General features: G+C 42.6%; 3 protein-coding genes across 4 annotated transcripts in view; 1 reads left to right on the top strand and 2 right to left on the bottom strand.

Moving 5' to 3' along the window:
- The first annotated feature begins 62 nt into the window (after positions 1-62).
- rnf26 (ring finger protein 26) lies at positions 63-3,396 on the top strand. Its single transcript, XM_030067744.1, has one exon. The coding sequence runs from the start codon at positions 513-515 to the stop codon at positions 1,860-1,862; it is 1,350 nt and encodes a 449-aa protein (XP_029923604.1). The 5' UTR covers positions 63-512; the 3' UTR covers positions 1,863-3,396.
- A 6,359-nt stretch (positions 3,397-9,755) lies between these two features.
- c1qtnf5 (C1q and TNF related 5) lies at positions 9,756-14,439 on the bottom strand. Its single transcript, XM_030067098.1, has 3 exons — positions 14,351-14,439; positions 11,048-11,292; positions 9,756-10,955 (listed from the first exon to the last, which is right to left on the bottom strand). Exons 2-3 carry the CDS (start codon positions 11,277-11,279, stop codon positions 10,435-10,437), a joined length of 753 nt encoding a protein of 250 aa, XP_029922958.1. The 5' UTR covers positions 11,280-11,292; positions 14,351-14,439; the 3' UTR covers positions 9,756-10,434.
- Positions 14,440-16,784: 2,345 nt separating this feature from the next.
- Positions 16,785-22,047, bottom strand: part of kmt2a (lysine (K)-specific methyltransferase 2A) — a 45,932-nt gene continuing 40,669 nt past the window's right edge. For both annotated transcript variants that reach the window (XM_030067097.1, XM_030067096.1), the window contains exon 34: positions 16,785-21,986. In XM_030067097.1, coding sequence (XP_029922957.1) covers positions 21,711-21,986 — 276 coding nt within the window. In that variant the 3' untranslated portion in view covers positions 16,785-21,710. The remainder of the gene's footprint in view (positions 21,987-22,047) is intronic.

The raw sequence follows: 22,047 nt of genomic DNA, 5'->3' as shown, positions 1-22,047 counted from the left end.
TGCGCAGCTCGCGCTCACTGCGGCTCAGCTGACACCACCAAAACAAGTATGGCGGCGACAGCAACGAGAGCAAACCACAAGCTGTGTGTGTTTGTTTCTCTGACTCGCCTGGTTTAACTTGTCATTTACTGCAGTTTATGGATTTCCCGAGGCGGCGGTTTAATCTACTGTAGCTGAGGAGGGGGCGCTTTGAGAAACAAACCCGGAAAGGAAGCGGAAGTGTCTTCTCCGTGTTTGAAATCAAACATCCGCTTGGTAACGCGTGTAAGCCGTGTTTTGATCCTCCTCTGGAGCTGCTAACACCGGTGCTCACAACAAACAGCCATATCTCTCACGCGTCTCGGCATAACAAGGGAATATGAACCGTTTTGCCTGGCATCATGGACACGACGAGGACCATAACTCGGTCTAGTATCCCAGCCTGAACAAAACACCGACTTGGAAATGGCACCGAGCTAGCTAAACATCGGTGAGCTAATGCTAAGCTAACCCAGCAAACGCTGTGTTGTAACATGGCTCTGCTGAACTTTGTGATATCCACGGTGGGAAAATGCATCGACGTCGTGTGTTTTTTGTTGGACCTCAACTTTGTCATCGTCCACACCCTGGTGCGGTCCATTTTAGCGGCCGTGGCCTTTGTGAACAGCCTCCCTGCGCTGCTGGTCAACTCAGCCGTGGAGCTGGTCAACTTTCTGCTGTTTTGTTTGGTGTCCGCGGCGGAGGCGACCACAGACATGGCCCACGGCGGCGTCAGCATGTTTTGGAGAGGGGTGCTGGCTCTGGAGGGCTTGCTGGAGAGCCTGAAGATGGTGGGCTACCTGTCCATGCACGTCCTGCTCCGCGGGAAGGAGCAGCTGTGCCGAGGTGTGCTGGCAGCAGCCGAGTACTGCGGCATCGCTGTCAGCCTGGTGGTCTACTTCACCAACACGGTGGTCAACTTTGTGCTCATTGCCGCCCAGAACGTGTACGCTGGCCTGGCTGGTGTGTGGCAGACCATCTCCAGTCCGCTTCAGAAGGTCCTGGAGCTCACCCTGACCTTCTTCACCTTCCTGTACAGCATCCTGGTGGGGACGTCCAGCCTCTTGTGGTCGCCTTGTAAACTGGTGTTCGACTTCTTGATTTCGCTGACGCACATTTTCATCAGCATCTTCATCCTGAACGTCTATGGCCTCCTGCTCACAATCACCATCGCTGTTGCTACCACCCTGTACCTGAACCCGGAGCTGACCCGTCAGGTGGCTGTGCGAATAGGGGCTTACATCCGCTCTGTCCCCATCCTGCACACATTGCACCGGACCCTGCGACGCCTAACCTTCGTCCTGCACAGTGTCTCCCATCGTGTCCCCGTTGCTGTGCGACAGCTGCAGAGGATGCTCCATCGCCTCTACCTGCTAGAGAGGGGGCTGTGGCAACAGCTGTCCCGCCAAGGCAGTCAGCTAGGCCAGGCACTGAGGACACAAATCCACATGGGCAACATCAACAGAGTGGGTGGGGACGGGGACACAGGGGGCGAGAGGCGGGACCCGCCAGATGGAAGAGCGGGAGATGGAGTTCACCAGGAGCTGCTGGATTTGGTTTTGCCCAGCTCCAGCACAGACAGGCCTCTAAAGAAACTGTCCTCTTTGGGCAAAGACAGTAAACTCCCCCCTGCAGAAAGCCTGCTGTCTCTGCTTAAGGAGCAGGAGGAGAGGAAGAAGTGTGTGATCTGCCAGGACTCTGCCAAGACGGTGGTGCTGCTGCCGTGCAGGCACCTCTGCCTGTGTAAAGACTGCACCAACATCCTGCTGAGACAGCCCATCTACCAACAAAACTGCCCGCTGTGTCGGCACATGATCCTCAACACCATGGATGTTTACCTCTGAGGGACCGATTGATGCAGATCTGAGGGTTTCTGACCATACAGGAGCAAGACGGTGGATCCCCTGTTAACATGACTATGGACTTGTCCTTTACTGCATGTTTTATCCCCACTAAAAGGATGTTATTTGACTTTTTGTTTTTCATGTTTTTTCTTTGTTCCTTTTTTAGAAGTTACAAGGTTATGGACTGATTTTTGATTGCATACCTAGACTATGCAATCTTTGAAAGCAGTTTAGAAAAGCAACATCAGTGAACACACCATTCCTGTACTGAGGTTAGATGTGTTTTTTGTTTTTTTGTTTTTTTTTTTATGTTTAACGTGTTACCATGATAAATCTCAGGTCTCATGTTGTCTTGAAGGCCACAGGTCCCATCCCTGATGCTGAAATGTTTACCATCTCTTCTGTCTTAAAAAACAAACCTGTCTTGTGTTTTCAGGGGGGCCAAGCTGTGAAGAGACTAAACCAACACTGTGCTTGATAGTGTTATTATACTAATAATTCCACATGTAAAGTGTGAAGCACAACATGGCAACACATACACCGTACAATCACTAAACACCACATCATATATAACTATAAATTTCCTGTAGTATTAATATGCTTAAAAGCATCCCAAATGGACACTGTGGCCTACTGTTGTTTACTTTTACCCTAAAAAGATCATTTGTAAACCACTTCAGTTTTTCAGAGGTTTCCACGCTGCCATGTAAAGGGTAAAAAGGTTTGGGTATTTGGGGAAAATGACTTATGCTTTTCCAGTCATGGTTGGCTGCAAGTCATATGGCCTTAATAGGTTTATCCATTCTGTTGGGTGTTTATTCCAGTCTGCCATTATTGGCATATTACAGCCACCACCAAGAAATAACTATAAAAGGTTTTTCCTTTCATTTGTAGTGGTTATAAAACATAGGATTTTTGTATGAAAGGGCCATAAACTAATAAGGGTTTACAGTTTCACATTTTTTTTTTTATTTGTTGCTATCCAAACTGAAATGGTATTGATCAATTTGCAGAGTTTATATTGCATTATTTGTGACACCACTTATTGTATTACCCTGGATGGTGGGTGGTGTAGAATTATAGCTTTGCAAAATGAAAGTGCCATATTTCATATGCCTTTCCCTATCTCAAATGTTTTGTATAACAATGTGTATGGCTTTCTAGAGGAATTTTAGTTCTGGGCTATTTTTGTGACTGGAGCAATGGGATATCAATTATTGACATAATTCAGGCCTGCTACATTACATGGCCTGAATGTCACTGTTTGATATGGAAATGACAATAAGCTCTGGAGAGCAGACTCAGACCTCTTCCTCTCAGGTATCCCTAAAGCCCTTTAATAACCACAGTTGCGTTCCTAACTAAACACGGAGGTGCATTAACAACGCAGCTCACGAGTGTCATCGGTTGAAATGCCTCTCTTTGTAAGAGCGGTGTGCTCAGTGTGAAATGTCAGGGACATTGCAAATAAAAAAGTCATGAATGTATTTTTGTAAAGAGTGTGAGTTCATAATAAAATGACCAGTGCAGTGTCTTTTGTCCTCTCCTTACTGGCTCTACACTTATCCTGATTTTTTTCACAAGATAAAACACAATGTTTGAAGGTGAGAAATGATGAACATTGCAGCAAGAAGGCTAATCTCCTAAAAGGCGTTCATTGATGCAGTGTCCTTTTGCTCTCTCTGGTCCTAAACCTAAAGATAGCACCAGTCAAATTGTACCAAATCAGCAATTCTGCAATGTAGGATCGGTTTTAGTAATCTAACTATGCTTGAACAACTATTTCACATATCTGTAGAGCATGTAGTTTCCCCCTGGACTTAATCGCTAATATCCTGTCTAGTTCAGAAAATTGCAGAGTGCTATTTTCATCTTACATTCCTATCAGCCTGGTTTAGCTAAGATTTTATCCCTTTGCCCTTTGATTTTGACCAAATTTGGTTTCACTTACGGCATTTAACCCTCATTTCATGACGTATTCAAAAAGGAGCTCATGAGGATTTTTTTTTCCCTCCAAATGTGGAGGATGATGCGAATTATAAGCTACTGGAATGCAATGAGAAATGCTACGACAGAGGTCACTCATCGGCCCAGAATCAAAAACCAGATGGCAGATGACTCAGACTTTACTTATTTCAGTTTTTATGAATATAGACCAATGACAAGATAGACAAAAAATGATACAGATGTTCTTTCTTGCATCTGTGAGGAGGAGGAGGAGCAGGAGGAGGATGTGAGCCAGAAGGAGACCAGCGAGGGTGTATGTGTGTGTAGGATGCAGGGTCAGAGGAGGGGGGCCCCTAACAGCCCTTTGGGACCGCTTCCACTTACATACGACAATTCACAAGAGCTTTGTGGTTTACGTCTTTCAGGCCTTCATTCCCAATGTTCTTTCTAAAAATATCTCATGTTTGATATTTGTCATCTGGTCGGATGAAAGAATGCAGGCTGACATAAATCTAGATGTTAATTCGAAGGATGTGTAGGGAGAACTTCTCAAGATTTAGGCTTGATCTCGCTGAATTTATCTCTGAACATGAGCAAGAGGATTTTGAGCCCTTTACACTTAAATTTTTGGTTAATGCTGAATGAATTCTTGTCCATCACCCCACCAAATTACTACTTTCAGCACTCTGGAGAGCTCTTCATGGCCAGGGAGTAATCAGTGAGTCGACACAAGACGTGGGATCTTGATAACTAAGACGTGCTCACGGGTTTGTGGACCAAAACTCCAGCATACCAGGTGTCCTACCAGAGAGACCAGAGAGACAAATCCAGTGGTTATTTGTTGTCTGCTGACCCATGGACAGAGTCTCACCAGTGTTTACGTGTTAGCTGTAAACGAGGGCTGTGTTAACAGAGGAGGAAGTTTAGTGTCAGGGGAAGAACAGGGAGAGTAAACCGAGGAGAGCTGTATGCCCGGGGGATTCGACCCCTTCCCTTTGACCCCGGCAGCCCTGGCCTGGAGCAGTGTGGGAAACTGACAAACTCTGGTCCACCATGGCCCGCCTCAATCAGGCTCGCCTTTTTCTCCATGTCTCACTCTCACTCCGACTCTTTCCGTCTCCTGCTCGCTTTCTTTCTCTGTCTGTCCCTCTGTCACTGTCACTCGTTTGGCTCTGCGGCTCTTTTCTGCTTTCCTCTCTGAATTTGTGCAAGCAGGGTTTAAGCCCACAGTTTGGCAAGCATCCTCCTCCTTGCAGTGTTGCTCTGCAGCCGACCTTGACCTCCGACCTCCCTGTGGAGCTTTGCAAACAATAAGAGAAATCCCCTGTACCAGTTAGCTATGTGGGAGAGTTAGTTTAATTTTTCTACTCATGGGATTAGACATCACCTGAATGGCCTCACATAACAAGACCACCCGCTTTGAGGCAGATATAACACCACAGTTTAAAAAGGATTAGTAGTTATTAGATAAAAGATTGGGGAAGATTGAGAGAATAAAGACAGAGGAATCTTAGATAAAACGGTGTCAGGGTATGAAGGCAATAGGCATCGATAGAGTGACAAGTGGGTAAAGGGATAAAAAAATAAGAAGGCAAAAGGAACTGATTATCCTTGGCTTTAACACAGCACAGACTCAACTGTAGTAAGTACATTTGCTGAAAATCATCCAGATAATCCTGGTGGCCTTGAATAAATGCGGCTGTATGATGTGTGGGTTGCAGGAGGATTAAAGTTTAGGGACTCCTGAAGTGGGAAAGTGGATGATAGCCATCGGGTCAGAGGTCAGCATGTTAAGAGCCCCCTGGTACTTGAGCTTTCACCTTTCGACTGAGAGAAAAATGTTGCGCTGTGAAATGCGGCACTGTTTCCTGCACAGAGAGAGGTTTAATCTCAGGAATGTAGTAGACATGCCACCGCTGTCAAAGTGAACCACCAGTGACAGGAAGAGCTGTGCTGAACCATAAAAGAGCCAACAAACAAGACGATTTAAGCTGAAACGCTGAATAGAGGCTGCTCATTCTCTAGAGGTAAATCAAGGGGGTTACTGCTGTGCAAACACACCTAACGAGATGAGAGAAAACCAGGAAAAGATCCAAATTTAGAGAGGATGTCCTGACACCTTTTAACAGAGCCTGGCTGACGTGACTGAGCATAAAACTGTAGTATTATTGCTGGCGTCTGCAGACAGTGAGAGTCCCTGCCACATCTGTACGACTGCGGCTTTTCATTTATATTACACGCTGATCTATAGAGAGTTTAAAACTCCACAAGCAACAATCACAGATGTTCATTTTCATTTAATCAGCAAGGAGGAGCACGGTGTGAATCAATGAGTGTCTGTCCCTTTACTGAACTGGGTTTGTCTGAGGGGCTTTGCAAATGTGGTTTAGTTGGAGATACAGAATGGATAATTTTGCCAATTTGAATACATTTCCATTTTATTTAAAAGATTTCTCCAGCTTATCACTTAGTGTTTCTAAGATGCAGAGGATTTATAATGTTATTTTGTCCGGCTGTATTCCGCTCTGTGCGCTCTGAAACCATAACAGGTACAGAGCTCAAAGCTGACAGACAGGTTGGAAATCGCCACTACTAAGGCAACGAAAATTACATCAGTTGACCACATGATGGTGCTATATTAATGAATTTTGTATTGGGCCTATAACTTTTGAACTGTTGCTGGCAGAAACAAAATTATTTCTCCCAAAAATTCTGTAAGTCGAAACAAATTGATACATGTCAGCCAGTCCCATTTGGACTTATTTTCCAACATTTTGCATTTTGTGCAAATCAGTTTTTGTTTTTTGTTTGTTTGTTTGTTTTTTCGCGATTCCTACTGCAAATCTTGAGCAATTGGCACCAAATTTGGTTCACATCATATGTGGACCAAGCTGGAAAAAGTATTTTTTTCAGGTATTTGGTTCTCTATTTTGGTTTTGCTATAATCGGTTGTCAAAGTTTGCTCAAACACTGTGGACGGGACCTCATTTATAAAATGTTCAATAAATCCTGAACATTTTATCCTTTTGTAATCAAATTTGGTGAACATGTGCAGCAGTAGCGCCTGGGTTAGCACACCAAATTTGGTGACATTTGGCCAATAGGTGGTGCTATAGCAGCTTTATAAATTTACACAGCCATAACTTAACCATAAGTCCAATTCACTTCAACTTTTGCAACTTTTTTTTCAACTTTTATCATTACACCATCAGCTAATTAGCTTTTAGTAGACACAATTAACAACATCAGTGGACCTTTAACTAATGTGTTTAGAAGACACTGGCCATCGGGGGGCACTATAGTTACAATTACAAGCTGTTTGTGCTGTAACTGAACTATGGATGTGTGTTGGTTGGTCAAATGATTCCTCTGGTAATGACAAACAAGTTCGCCAGTACAAGTCTTCCTGCCAAATGCTTCAGTATTCTGCTGTTTTGAATTTTGTTTTGCTCTGTTTTTTCACTCCTCCTCCTCCTCCAACGTTCACCAAGTCATCTCCAAATGTGGCACAACTCCATATTTAGAGGGAGCTGCATAAAATTACTTTTTCAAATTTTAGATATTTGGTATCATTTTGTTGTAATTGGCGGGACCTAATTGACAAAAAATGTCCCAAACTATGGTCACATGATGCACTCCTGATAAAATTTAGCACGAGACGGTGAAAGGTTTGGTGGTATTTGGTCCAGGTGGGATAGGATTAACTTCAAATGAAAAGTGAAAACCATCGTTTTCTCACTCTGCTCACTCTGTCACTCTGTACAGTACAAGCTCCAGTCTAATTTCAAAAAGTTCAGTCGCCTATGGCACACTAAACAAGCACATACAAGTTCATGGTGACACCATGCACAAGTTAGTGTTTTCAGCTCCTGCTTAGCTTCATAATTCAGCCATATTCATCACAGTGTTTTGTGATGTGGTGCTCTGTCTACCAGGGACTAGCCACCAGATGGTGTTTTGAGTTAAGTGTAGGACCATGATAGTTTTTTTTTTTTTTTTTTTTTTTTTTTTTTTCCAGCTGGTAATGCCAGAATTTATAACCTGTCTACTCACATTGTCATCTATCACACACTATAGATGAGGCACAGCACTGAAACATCTGTGTTAAAGCTCCCTTTAAGTGGCAAGAAAATGCAAATAAAAGAAATCTGCATATGAATCTGAAGAGAGACATTGTGTGAGTGTGAGCTTTCCCTGCTTGACTACTATTGTTTCAAGTCATTGTTTCAATAAATATATGTAATTAGTTAGCTACATCCTACCATCCTAATAAATAAATAAAGCGTTTAATGTTGCGCTAATTGATGATGTTTTAAGACAACGTGTCACTTTTCAGATGGCTGTTTTTTTTTTTTTCTCTTTCTCTTTTCTTTTTGGAACAAAAGACTTAATATCTGCCTGTGTGTGATGAGGCTTCTCTTTCCTCCTCCTTCTTTTGTACTGAGTTTTGAATCTGGAAGCTGCAGTTTCTCTGGCTCAGACCCCGGCAGTGAGTCCTTACTCCTGTCAGAGAAGTGAATAACAATCAAAGTAATGATACAGTCGATAAATATTTATGTGCTGGTGTGTTGTGATGAGAGGAGCCTTGCGGAGAAGGACTGGGATGAATTACATTTGATTTTCCTGTATGTTCACGTCTTTGGTATTCATTTTAATATGGAGTCACGGTTGCAGCCGTCATCAGAGGAAGCTGAGGTCCGTGACAGTGTTGATACAGCTGGGAGAAATGACTAATCCTGCCCAGAAAACCGGAGCCACAAATTGTACCTGTGGAGTGCGACGCATCAGCCTCTCCTCTGCAGAGCATCCCGTCTCCGACCGCAGACACTCGGCTTGGGCTGGGAGGGACGAATAGTGATACAACACTGCCCTCTGGTGGACAAAGCGCTACTTCCACTTCTGATTATAGTGAGACCTTCTCTGTGGCGCTGTGTGAATACTTAATAAATCACTAGAACTGAGAAAAAAACACACACACACACCAGGCACCGAGATGTTCTTTTCCACCCCGCTGTGTCTCCTTAACTTAACACCACAAATCATAAACAATCATAAATCATACTCTTAATAGCATGATTTTGGCCTGTGTTGATACTGTGTTGCAGTAAAATGAGACCACCCTTGCGTCTTTATTTTATTGAGGAGGTTCTCAAATCATTATGTAACTATGTGTGCATCCACCCTTGTCTATTATGTCGTCCCCTAGTTTAACTACGCCCAATCTGCATCAAAATGCTAAGCCAGATGTTGAACTCTTGACTCAATCTCCTTCATCCGTACACACTCCCACCCACCAATGACAGCCCTGGATGTCAGGGAGTGATGTCACTGTCTGCATGGTCACTGGCTTGTAGCACCTCCACAAAGATTTACAGGCTGTGAAATCATGGAAACAGCTGATCGATGCCAGGGGACGATTGATTAACTCACCATCCGTCTGATCTAGCCTAGAGGGAAAAGTTAAAAGAGTGTTTTAGAGCATAATTATGTGAGGGGTAATGGGAAAAGCAAAGATCCCGCAAGTCTGAGGTAGTCTATTTAACCATCATATTAAAAAAATGCTCATCTCACTCGTGTCCTGGTGGTGTTTACTCTGGGAAATAAATAATCAACAGAAATGTCAGCAGTGTCACAACAGTGCTAGACTCTGAGGAAAGCTGGGGAAATAACACACGGTGTTTAAAGCTCTCATCAGTGAGAAGGAGAGAGAGAAAAGGAGCTTTAACCATGTCAGACGGCTGAAATGCAGCTTGTGAGTCTGTCAAGGCACTTACAGCGTTTGGTTAAACCATTAGGCAGAGGTAAACACTGTGACTCCGGTGGAAAATGACATTTTTTTCCAGCCATTATCATTTCGGTATTGACTTTGGTAGAGCCCTGGCTGTGACAATCATAACCACAAAGTTGGATTTCAAATTTTATTGATAAAAGTACAAATTTCTGTTCAGAGGGACAGTCAAAACGATGAACATTGCTTTAATAAAACAGATGTGTCCACAGGCAGGCAAGTTATGGGAAACTAACAAAGCCTTCCTTTCAGAGGGCTGGTTGTGGATCTGACTGGTGACAGCAGTTTGACAAAAGAGCAAAATATATGCAGTATGAAGGGCAATTAGGACAAAAAATTGTGTCAGTTATGTTGCACTGTTAAAAAGTAGCAAGTTCTTTTTGTGTGTAAATTAAAGAATCATTAATTTTACACATTAGTGGTGTAGCAATCAGTGTGAAACAAAGCATACACTTGATAATAGCATAAGAAGCCATTTGAAGTCTCAGCCTGCAGTTGGCTAGGGGCCATTGTCACAACATCTGTTAAAAAAAAAAAAAAAAAAAAGTCTCACAGCAGTCAAATGGCTATAACTGCAGCACAGCTACTGAATAAACATTACTGGAGTGCTCAGGAAGTGTACCTGTTCACACTTCATCAGTACGGTATGTGCCATTCAAGTAACATTGTCGGGTGTGTTTCTTTCTTATTGAACAAATCCAGATGTCAGGGCCACATCAAAGCCTATTCGTTTGTTTTTACCCAGAATGCAAACTTCTCATTTAGATCAAAACCATAATGAGGCTAAAGACAGGCTGCAGCTGATTTTCCAAAGTTGGATGCTATTATGTTTGTCCATTATGCAAACACAGCAGAGTTTTTCCAGTGTGAGTACACCAGGAAGCCGGTGAAGGTGCTGTCTGTCTTGCTGCTGGAGTAAAATCCACTGTACTCTCCCAGAGCCATCTGGACCCACACCTGGTCGCCAGGGACGAGGTGAAGCAGCGAGCCGCCCGACAGAGATGCCGGTTTGGGCCAGTTACCATAGAACTGAAAATAGGATGCCACGGCATGGCCGTTTTTCATCAGGTCAAACTGCAGGCTGGCACGGTAGACTGTGGCGTGGACGGCAAAGTAGTAGACCCCGGGGACTTTGCAGGTGAAGCGTCCCGTCTCTGGGTTGTAGTCACCCTGTTCATTGATCATGATCTTATCAAAGCAGATTGCCTCACCCGCTGCCAGGGGCATGGTGCGGGACTCAGAAATCTTGGCACTGAATGCTGATTTGGGGGCGACTGCACACTCTCCTGGCTGCCCCCGCTCACCCTTCTCCCCTGGGTCACCTCGGTCCCCAGTCAGGCCCCGCAGTCCCGTCTCACCTGAGGAAGAGGCAGAGCACAGGCATGAGTGTTCATCTGTAAGTCTTACCATCAAAAACACATGACATACACAAGCAAATAAAGCAGAACACCTGGGTATCCACTGTCTCCTCTCTGTCCCTTCTCCCCAGGAGCGGCATCTCTCCCGTCCCTCCCATCTCTGCCCGGCTGACCGGGACTGCCATGAACCCCAGGAGAGCCTGGGATACCAGGATGTCCCGTACAAAGACTGGGGGGAATCTTATTGTCTTCCAACTGGTTGGAAAAGTTAATGTGTAGAACAAGGAGGAAGTGGAGAAGGAGCAACAGCCGGAGTGATGTCATTGCAATGTCACTGCTGAAAGGGGAAAAAAGAGAAAATCACAGAAAATATATAAAGTAGCTGATAAAGATCAATCCTCACAATTCTGGACACTGATTGTCAATAAAACTTGCTCCTCTAATTTAAATGAGGCAATTCTACTAAGTGGAGGCTTTCCACTTGAAATGCTGTAAACTGGCCTGATTGGAAGGATTTACGGTAAGTACTTCTATAAGTGGTGAGAGCCAATCAGGCAACAATACAGTGATGCATTAACTGGAGCTTGAAAACTGTCTGTTGGAAAAGTCTGAAATTGCCTGGGAAAAAGAGAAAATTAAATAACTCAGTCTACCCACTCAAACAAAACCCAGTTTCAGTAATGTCTTCTATAAACTTCCATAAACACAGGGAAATCTAACATCTCATAATAAAACCCTCTAAGGTTTTTCAAATTACAATAACCAGATTACATGACTGAGTTGGCACAAACCAAAAGATTTCAGAAATGGCAATAAATGTAATAAATGAAAAAAAGTAGTCAGTCTTTAAAATCTAAAATTTTAAACTTGTGCAAACACTCAGATGAAATGTAATAGCTTCATAAAAAGAGATTTAAAACATTCCTGAGGAGAGATTCCTGGGAGAGCTCAGAGTGTAATAGCAGAGTTATGAAGAGCCGCTGTTTATTAATGCAGGTGCACTTTTTCCATTGGTTTCAAGCCTGTGATTCAGCCTGTTCAAAGAATGGGTCAAGAGTCACGATGCTAAAAACAGCATGCTCTATTCCAGGGAAAGCACTGTCAAGGAAGTGAGGCAGAGAAGAAAAATTCTCCAGAAACGGCAGGAGATTTTTCGACAACCCACAGAAACCCAGTAAAGGTATTACACATTTTATATGCAACAAAACTCTACTAAACTGAGCTCATAGTCAAATTTACAGGAGAAACAGTTTCCATCAGCAGAAGTCTGCACAAAATAACTCAGGATTTACACAAAATAATGCATCGACTCCTTATGTAATACAACATTTTAATGTTCTGAATGTGCCTGTTTCACCAAGTCGGGTTATTTATACAAAGGCAAATATTACCCATGAGGGAATCCTACACTTGGCTGCTTGTAAAATCTCTTCTGCAGATTTAATCAGGACAATCGTAATAATAGCATCTCTTCAGCTAATCCTTAATCATATCTGACTCACTCTGAAACACAAAACAGCGCTCTCAATTTCAAAACACATGTTTTGCATAAAATGTTAATGAGATGCTGAATACCAGGCAGCCTACTCAGAAACTACTCACACCTATCTTCCCGCTCACCCTCCCTCGCTTCCTTTCTCTTTCTGTAAGGCAGCATGAATTAATAAACACAACGATTTCCCAGAATAGCATAGAATAGAATAGAATAGAATAGAATAGAATAGAATAGAATAGAATAGAATCAACCTCAAGGGATCCTTTTTGGACATTAGAGTAGTTCTCACAAAGTAAAACAAAGTAAGAATGCAACCTTTTCCTGACAGTGATGTGAGAATAGAATGGAACAGAACAGAACAGAATAGAACAGAATAGAATAGAATAGAATAGAATAGAATAGAATCAACCCCAGGGGATCCTTCTTGGACAGTAGCAGTTCCCACAATGTAAACTAGAGTAACCACCCTGTGCGGACTCTGTGAATTCTTGCGTTGGTGTTGTGGCAGAGCCCCGCTCGCAGAGAGGAGCTCCTCTTTCATCTCCTTTCCTCTGGGTTTTTCCTTTTGGGCTGAGATTCAAATAAAGGCCAGACTGCTGGACACCAGGCCCTCTACAAGGACATTGACCCCGCTGGCTCGCTGTCTGAGAACAGGACAAGCGTCACGGCACTATAAAGCACACTGACACGGACACAGAGATGAAGCGAGCAGGAAGTCTCCAGAGTTACAGCTTTAACACAATGAATCCCACATTCAGCCGTCTGATAGTGACAGAGACTTGTGAACTGAGCCTTTATGGCTCAGTCATGAAGACTGGGCAGCTGTGGAGAGTGACATTTATGAGGAAAACGGACTTGAAATTAAGACTGAACCCCTGAAAGCATGTCTTCAAGAGTTTTGTTCAAGTATCTCCAGCTTTTCTAATAGAAATGGAGAAGACGGCATCCACCACAGCTGCAGAGAGGGAGAGAGAGAGAGAGAGAGAGAGAGAGGAAGAGGGCAAGAGAGAGAGAGGGGGAGAGAAAGTGAGAGAGAGAGAAATGCGTGTCAGCATTCCAGGCAGAAGAGGAGGGCAGACAAGAGGACAAATAGTGGAGAGTCTGAGCAGCTGTCTGCCACCACTCCTTAGCAGCTCCTAGCTGATTGGAAACATGCATGTTTTCAACGAGAGGACAAAAGCACAGCCCTGTGTTTGTGGAGCCGTCAGATCGGAGCTCCACTGAGCAGCTACAGGCACGTTCGATGGTTTGTCCTGTCATCATGGCTTTGTCTTTGTTTTGTAATGAAAACAACATGAGAAACACTGAGGGGCAATAGAGCACAAATCTTCTACCATTCCCCTTCATTCTGCATTCATTTTCTTGCAGGTAATATCTTCTGTAATGCCATGATTATACAATTGGCCACAGTGAGGTAAATAATGATGATGATAATAATAATAAACTTTATTTATATAGCACCTTTCACATCATTAAATGCAGCTCAAAGTGCTTTACAAGAGAAACAAAGGGTGATTACAGTGGGCGGCTAACTGGGATACACTGATATGACACATTCAGCGTGCCTCTATTATGAGGCTGACCCCTGCTGACAATATTGCTCATTTACTTTCACTGCTAAATAATGTTCATGACTTTTCTTTGTCAGTCAGTACACACAGTAAACAAGGATTTAATTCATGTTTCTAATTGCCTTACAGTGAGAGAGGAAAGTGCAGCCTCAGTCACAAGTTTCCATTAAGTTCTGTATCAGATAATTAAGTCCAGCAAAAAACATGTGCAGTCTGTGTTGTTATCAGTCATCCTACCCTCTGGGTGTCCAGAAACTCCTGCACTAAAACAAAGTTTAATCATCTGTGAGTGTTGATGCACATGGTTTCATGATCTAAAAGCAGCTTACCGGATGATGTAGTGTAGTGAAGTCCTCGGGATCTGCTGTCGACGCGTGTGTTAAAGAGAATCCAGTGAAAGTTTCGTCCAGACCCGAGAGTCTGGCTGAGAAGGAAAAAAAAAAAAAAAACTGAGGAGCTCTGCTCTTGAAAGGAAATGGTAATGAAATCCAATTAGAAAGTGGGGAGGGTGGGAGTGAACGTACTGAGGGTGGAGAGGGAACAGGGAGGATAAAGAGGAAAATATTTGATGTTAATCCAGAGCAAATAAGGGAAGAAGCACATTTAAGAAGTACAATTTGAACACTGTGACAGGATTGATACAAAAAGAGAGTCCTGCGGGGCTTTGGGGATGGGAGGATAAGAAAAGTTAGGAGAATGGTGAATTGAGGAATTTTCAGGAGATTACATAAGTCTGTGTGGAAATTCTCCAAGTCATACACACAGAGAGAGATCATAGGGCTGCGGTCAGAAATAATGTGACCACAATGCACTGAGGCTGAGCTCTGGCTGTCATTTTTTTCCCCCTCCACAAAGGCATTACTGTAAACAAACAAACAAACAAACAAACAGACAGGCATACCATTGCATCTATACACATATACACACATACATATACATGCACAGAGTCAGACTGAGGCACACAAATATGCAGACACAAACCCGCCATTCTGTGTGTGTGTGTGGGTTGGATCTCTCATACACACGGCTGCACCATTTATTTGTCTACAAGGTGAAGCAATTTGATTTATCATGATAGCAACTTCCTCTCCAGATTGCAGCCTCCTACTAGTATGTCTCGCTCTCCAGCTTGAGTCTGCAGCGGGTCATATTTTTGCAGCTCTCCTGGCCTCGGCCCAATGAAAACATGTTGCTGGTGTTATCATGCGGTGACCCGTGGGGAGCGGACCAGAGCCAAAGCTTTGGTCAGTAAGAAACACTGGTAGGAGAATGTGACTTGGTGTATCTTGGCAAAATGGAGAAACACTACAAACTCAAAATGAACAGTTTTCTTTCTGCGGATCAAGTAATTTGTCATTTTGAGCCAGTTCACAGCTTTAGATCCTCAGGTGGGGCCCTTCTAGCTGCTTCAAAGTCGAGGCTTAAATCTAAAGGTGACCGACCTTTTGCCATCAGGACCCCTTGACTTTGGAACGACCTGCCTGAGGAGATAAGACTCGCAGGATCAGTGACTTCTTTCAAATCATTCCTTAAAACCCATTTTTATAGACTTGCCTTTATGAGATGTTATCTTTTATTTTATCTATTATTGTTTTTATTCCTGTAGTTTTAGCCATTCAATAGTATTTGTTGTTATTATTATTATTGTTATAGGAAAGTATCACGATCAAGATCATCATTGTGATTGTGGCCCCAGCGCTCCAACACAACAAATGAAACATGTTGCTGGAAGTGTCATGATCACACGAGGAACATGTGAGCCCACCATGACTTCACACTGCTGTCTGCTTAATGGTCTTAACACTAAAACCCTGCCTGCTTTTACAGGAGTGTTATGATGGAGCTGGGGGGGGCTCTTTGAAACAAGACCTTGGCCTTCCTTCAGATTTGAGTTACCAGGCCGTTGCACCGTTGTGCACAAGGTCTTCACAAGTCTCCTGTGGAGACACTGAGTCGTAATTGAACTGAGCTGGAGCAGAGCTTAGGCATGGCTTCAATTAGCAACGCAGGAATCAGCACATTCTGTGTCTGGTGCAATAATTTCCTGTTATAATCCACAAATTACTGCTGAAGAATTTACTGTAAATTTGGACCATTTGGCAACGTAGCAGTTTGAACACATGCCCAACAGATCGTGCTGTTGGGGCTGTCAGGAGGTAAGCCAAGCTAAGAGGCAAATTGGTTTTAGCACTGAGCTGAGCTCAGCCTGTGTCTCTTTAGTTTTAATGTAAAACCAGATGTTGTGTGGTGATACTGAAGTGACATAACAGTGAGGACAAAAGTGGGGCTTCTTAAAAAGTGCAACGATCATCTTTTTTCTGTTGACAGCCGATGATGACAGCAGAGATGACGTCCAAGAAAAATAAAAGTTCAGTTTTAGCATTGAAATAGCTTATTTTTATGCCCTAACACAATTTACTCTGGACTGGCATCCATTACCATGGCATCAGATTTGGGACCACACAAATACAGAAATCAATAAAATAAATAAATGAGGGGATGTGGAAAGTGTGACTGAAAGGGCGTAGGATGATTTTCTGGGCATGAAGACATATTTCCTGGGTTGTAACTACAAGCGTTTCTATAAATATGAAGCCCTATATCAACATGACATCATCAGTTGGCCTCTAATCTTAATGAGAGTGGACGCGTAGGGCTAAAAAGTTCGTCCTTTAACTGTCATTTCTCTTTAAACGGCAAAACTCTTCTCAAAGTGCAGCGTCAGTACCAAGTAAACAGCAGTGAACCAGGCAGGAGTCAAGAAAGAGTAAAGGAGACATGTTTATTATTTAAACTATCACTTAAATAAAAAAGTGCATAGAAAATAAACATGATTAGAAACTTTCTTTTTACATTTATGTACAACTTTGTTTCCTAATTATACATTCAACCTTAAGTAGTCTGCGGTTTGTTTTTAAACGGTGGTGGTTTTCCTTCATTTCGGTGATGCGTACTGAGAGAACACTGATGAACGGGAAAAATATGACTGTCGCAATCATGGATATTGTTATTACAGAGAGCAGGAGGAAATTGATAAGACAAAGGTATATTCAAGGCATAAGAAACGAGCCTGTTCATCGACGATCAACCCCCTCCTTGTTTGTTTTGTTGTTGTTTTTTTGCAAGTCCTACCATCTCCTCCGTCTGTGACACCACATCCCATCCTAGGCTGATAAGTTCTATACACAAGAAACAATTAGAAAATTACAAATACATGTTAAGTACACGTCCAACTTCTCCCAAACCTTGACTCGTAAAAGAACAATTCAGTTCAAATAAATTAAATGTTTTCATTATCATCATTTCAGCATTATCACTTTCTATAAAACAGTACATGATAAGTACAACCAAAGCTTCGGAGGAGAGGTGGTCAGGGAGACGTGAGAGGGCCCAAAATGAAAAAAAAAAAAGAAAAAAAAAAAAGAAAAAGAAAAAAAAAGTCATTTTGGTGGGATCTCTTTTTAATTCCTGGTCAGTCTCCGCAAACCAGACTCAATTTATACCACATCAAGTAAGCAGTCTAAAAGTCCCTGTTAAAATGTACAAAGAAAAACATAAAAACATTCACTACAACAATCAGGAAAAAAAAAAAAAAAGGTTGACCTCAAGAAGTTCACAACCACATTAATACAGTTACATTTCTCATCACATAAATACCGTTTCCTTTCAAGAAAGAAAAAGGAAAAAAAAAAAGGAAAAGAAAAAAGAAAGAGAGAACTGCAATGTTCCGTGTTGGCAAAGGAACATTCACAGGCACAGGAAAAGTGGTACTGGCTATCAATATACAAAAGAATGATGTACGTTAGTTTCATCTAAGTTGATAGTACTGTAACACAAAACCATTACAGAGTACATTGAAACATTGCTATTAACCATTATAAATCTGCTGATTTGCTACTGTAACTAAGTTTGTCTGTCCATTCCATATATTGTATAGATACTAAAGTACAAGAAATTACTATGCATGTTTCCGTATAATATTGTTATGTATTTATACTATAATTACAGATAATGAAGGAGAAGGGCCACTGTTGTGGCGTGGTAAAATGAAGTCCAAACAGACAACAGAGACTATTTCCTTACTGTATATATGCTATTGAAACACTGAAATAAATGACTTGTTGTTATTGTTCACTGGATACTGAACCCTCTGACTGAAACTGCAGTAGTGAATCTCGAGAAGAGAGAGAGAGAGAGAGAGAGTCATAGACAGAGCCCTTGGCATCGGTAAACCCATTATTACAGATGCGAGCGTGAACTGTTAGCTAACTCAGTGAAACCAGTTGTTCTAAAGATTGAAATGCCATCACTGTTCACACGTCAGTATATTCCCAGTGCTGAAATTAAACAAACCAAAGCAAACAGCTGCTGTCCCCTATGAGGTCAAATCCGTGCATCTTTTCCATATCTACCGTGGTTGTTTTACACAAGAACTCAAAACAAAATGTAGCTCACAAAGCATTGAAGCATAATCATCACAGCTCGGGTGATGCGTAGGAGGATTATACATTCATTGTTGACCTTAGCAGCAGAACCCAGCGAGCCCAATGTAGGTGCAGCTTTACAGCCAGAAGGCTAGCCTGTCAGTCAGAGTGGGGGCAGGTGTGTGTTTGGGGAGGGGGAGAGGGGATCACAGGGTCAGGGAGCTGGACCCAACCAGACCTGAACTGGGATCATACATGGATAAGCAAAGCCCTGGCTATACACACTGCACCGAGAGGAAGGAGAGGGCTGCTGGCGTGGTCCCTGCCTTCACTTTGTTACAGAAAGTCAAGTGCACTTCGCTAGGGCCTCAACGCCACGTTCAGGGGTCATCAAGACCAATCCTAAATTCATTTTTTTTTTTTAAATGTGTTTTCTGTATGGGGCCTAAAAGACAAACTAACTGAATGCATTATCAAGGATCAACTGTGCTTGTGGTTTCAACATAGGAACTAAACTGCCTGAAGAGAAAGCTGAGCTGTTCTCCTATGTTTATTCAGTGCCTGTGTCACAGCTGAAGTGCAATCAATGTAACGGGCAATGCTTCGGCTTCGATTTGCAACCGTTTGCAATGAGGGGGCAGTGTGGGAGTCACTCTACTAATGGCCTTTAGGTAGCATCAAAGTCAGCATGGATGATACAAAACAATACGTAAATTGAAAAGTAACTGGCCTGAGTCGCCTACAGCCTCATTATAAAATTTTGCCTCAGAGTTTAAGCTGCACACTGGTTCACAATTTACCAAAAACACCAGGACAAATAGGCTTGTACAATGTGAGGCGTTGCTCAGTCACAACTAAGGCAAACCACAAAGACAATAAATAAAAAGATAAGTTATTTCCAGATGCACCGAGAGCACTGGTTATAAAAGTGGTTTCTTCAATTTGTGTTTAATCTACGGATTGGCTGACGAGAGATATGACAAATGCTGTTTGGAGCATCAACATGAAGGCACCTCTTCATTAGAGACCGGGTCTGCAGAGGGACAACAATCGATGGGAATCGGGAAACTGTGAACTGATGTGGGACTGCGTTGCATTTTACTAAACTGGATGGCTCAACTATTGCCAGTCTAAGTCTGTTTTGGCTGTCAGCCTGTGGACTCTTTCCACTATTAGTGACAAGAAAACTTAAATTTGATACGGCTGCCTGGTAGCAGCCTCAAAGTGGACTTGATTCTCAGTATGATGTGGTGTGGAGACATTAAGGCTGGAGAGAGGAGATATATCTGCTATTCACATGGATCAACAATCTATACTCTCTCAAGTGCATAATAATTCAAATGACTGCCATGCTGCCAGCTAGGATTGGAACATTGAAACCCATCAGCCTTGGATAGAGAGCTACTGGTGGACTGAACTCAATGGGACCAAGCCACAGACCAGCGTCAGTCTTTGGAATCAAAGAAAACATTCAGGCTACAAATAAAATGAAAAAAGAAAAAGGAAAAAAAGAAAGAAAAAGAATTACAACAAAAACAGCTTTGAAAAGGCAGCTGAATACAAAACGCAGAGACCAAGCATTAGTGTTTGTAAACCTCTATTTCCTACAAAAATGGCAATAAAATAAATACGATTTCTTAAAAATATAAATACCATCATTAAGTGCTATTCACTAGTGAGTGCTTTTTTAGTTTTTTTGTGTAGAAAAATATACATTATTTACATTTCTTTTTAAAAGCAAGCATGATATTTCCCTGTCCATAATAAGAAAGACGGATAACAGACAAGACTTTAAAAGACTCAATACCATACAAATAAAAACATTTTTCCATAGTAATAGTTATCACAATAGGCCAAGAAGGAAACAAGCTCTGTGGAAATTCAATTCAATGGGGTGATGTTTGGTTTTCTATGCTGTTGTAATTTGGAACGTCATTCGAAAGTCCAAGCTAATAGAATTACCAAAAACAAGTTTGATAACAACAGCATGCACAAACCTGCAATACTACTGCCTGCACGTTTCTCATTACACAAAATCCATGGCTCTTTCTTGATCACAGCTCCAAATAAAAATCAATTATAAATATACGACTACTAAAGCACATCAGTAGAGTTCTCCAGTCCCTTGGCTGTCAGTCCACCAGAATCTCCAGCTGCCTCGATTCCTCAAGGCCAGAAGCTTAATCCAATCAATAACATGTCTATATATGTAGCTACCAAGTTGTCAGACTAAAAACTCAATTTAAGTACATTGGTAGGTATCAACTCTAGATATCAACCTAACATGAACAACATAACACTTTTTTTTTTAAAGAAACAAATCTACAACTCTACCTCCTTGTCTCTTTTTTCAGTCCTTTATCTCTCTTCCTTTCAATGGCTACTACTCCCCCTAGTGTTTCAACCTGTACAGCTCCAGGCAGGCTGCTCTAGACAAGCTGCTAGTATTTACAGTGTCTTCCACACACGACGAGCTTCCAAAAGCAGCCTGAGTAGGGGGACGTTCCAGTATATCATAACAGCTCTGAAGGCATCGGGGCACATTCAGACAGGGAGATGTGCATCAATAACAGATGACAGTGAGAGGGAAAAAAATTCTGACAGGTTTCCCCAGCTCGTTCTAATAAAAATCACTGTTTCAAGTCCCTTCAACAAATTGCACTTTGGTGTAAAATGGAACTCTGGTACAAGTTCTACGTATTTTACTTCTATTTTTCTCATCTCAGCACAGCACTGGTGGACCGTATCTTCAAAGAAAAATTTCAAATCTTTGTAGAAAATTTAGGAGGATGGGTCAATGTAAAAACTTATGAAGGGGCAACCGTTTTATCATCCAAATACAGATTCAAGTTAAAACTGAAATGCTATGGACGCTCTTTCAAGCCATTTCATAGCTCACCCCTCTGAAGCTGAAACTACTCCCATGCCACATGTAAACGAAACAAAAGGAGGCACAATAATGTTTTCATTTCTAGAATGGCCCCTCCTCCTCCAATGGCCCTTCCTGCATATACAGTATGATCCATAATCACTGTTTCTGGCCTCTGCTGTGCTCTGACACCACTAGCAGTAGAAACAGCGATAGAGCTAGTGCCCCCTCTGCAGCTGTGGCCCTCTATAGGCAGGGCACACTGGACGACCATCACGTAGCCAGTACCACAACAAAACCCCTGGTACAAATGTCCCTGGAACACAGCAGAGGATTAAAATGTGGCACTGCTACTTGAGAAACCTGCAGATCTCTTCAGACAGTCTGGATGGGGTGTCAGTTGAGGAACTTGCGACACTTCTTCGCGCCACAGTTGCAGGGCAGCTTGTTGCTGGCATCCTCAATGGGGAACTTGTAGTCATAGGTAAGTTCCTCGCCGCAGTAGATGCGGCGGGAGGCGAAGATGACGATGTGCTTCTGGCCATCCACAGTGATGACCCGCGAGTAGCAGTTGGGCTCGCAGGAGTGGTTGATGAAGCGGGCCGCATTGCCGTGCATCGTGGCGTCTACCACCTCATAGTCATCGATTCGAAACATGTAACACCCAATCCCCTTGGAAGAAAGAACAGATAGAAGTTGTGAGTTATATGCTATCAAAACTTTCAATAAATTG

Source organism: Myripristis murdjan, chromosome 13 (assembly GCF_902150065.1).
Source record: "Myripristis murdjan chromosome 13, fMyrMur1.1, whole genome shotgun sequence".
NCBI lineage: Eukaryota > Metazoa > Chordata > Actinopteri > Holocentriformes > Holocentridae > Myripristis > Myripristis murdjan.
This window is presented reverse-complemented; position numbering and strand designations above follow the sequence as displayed.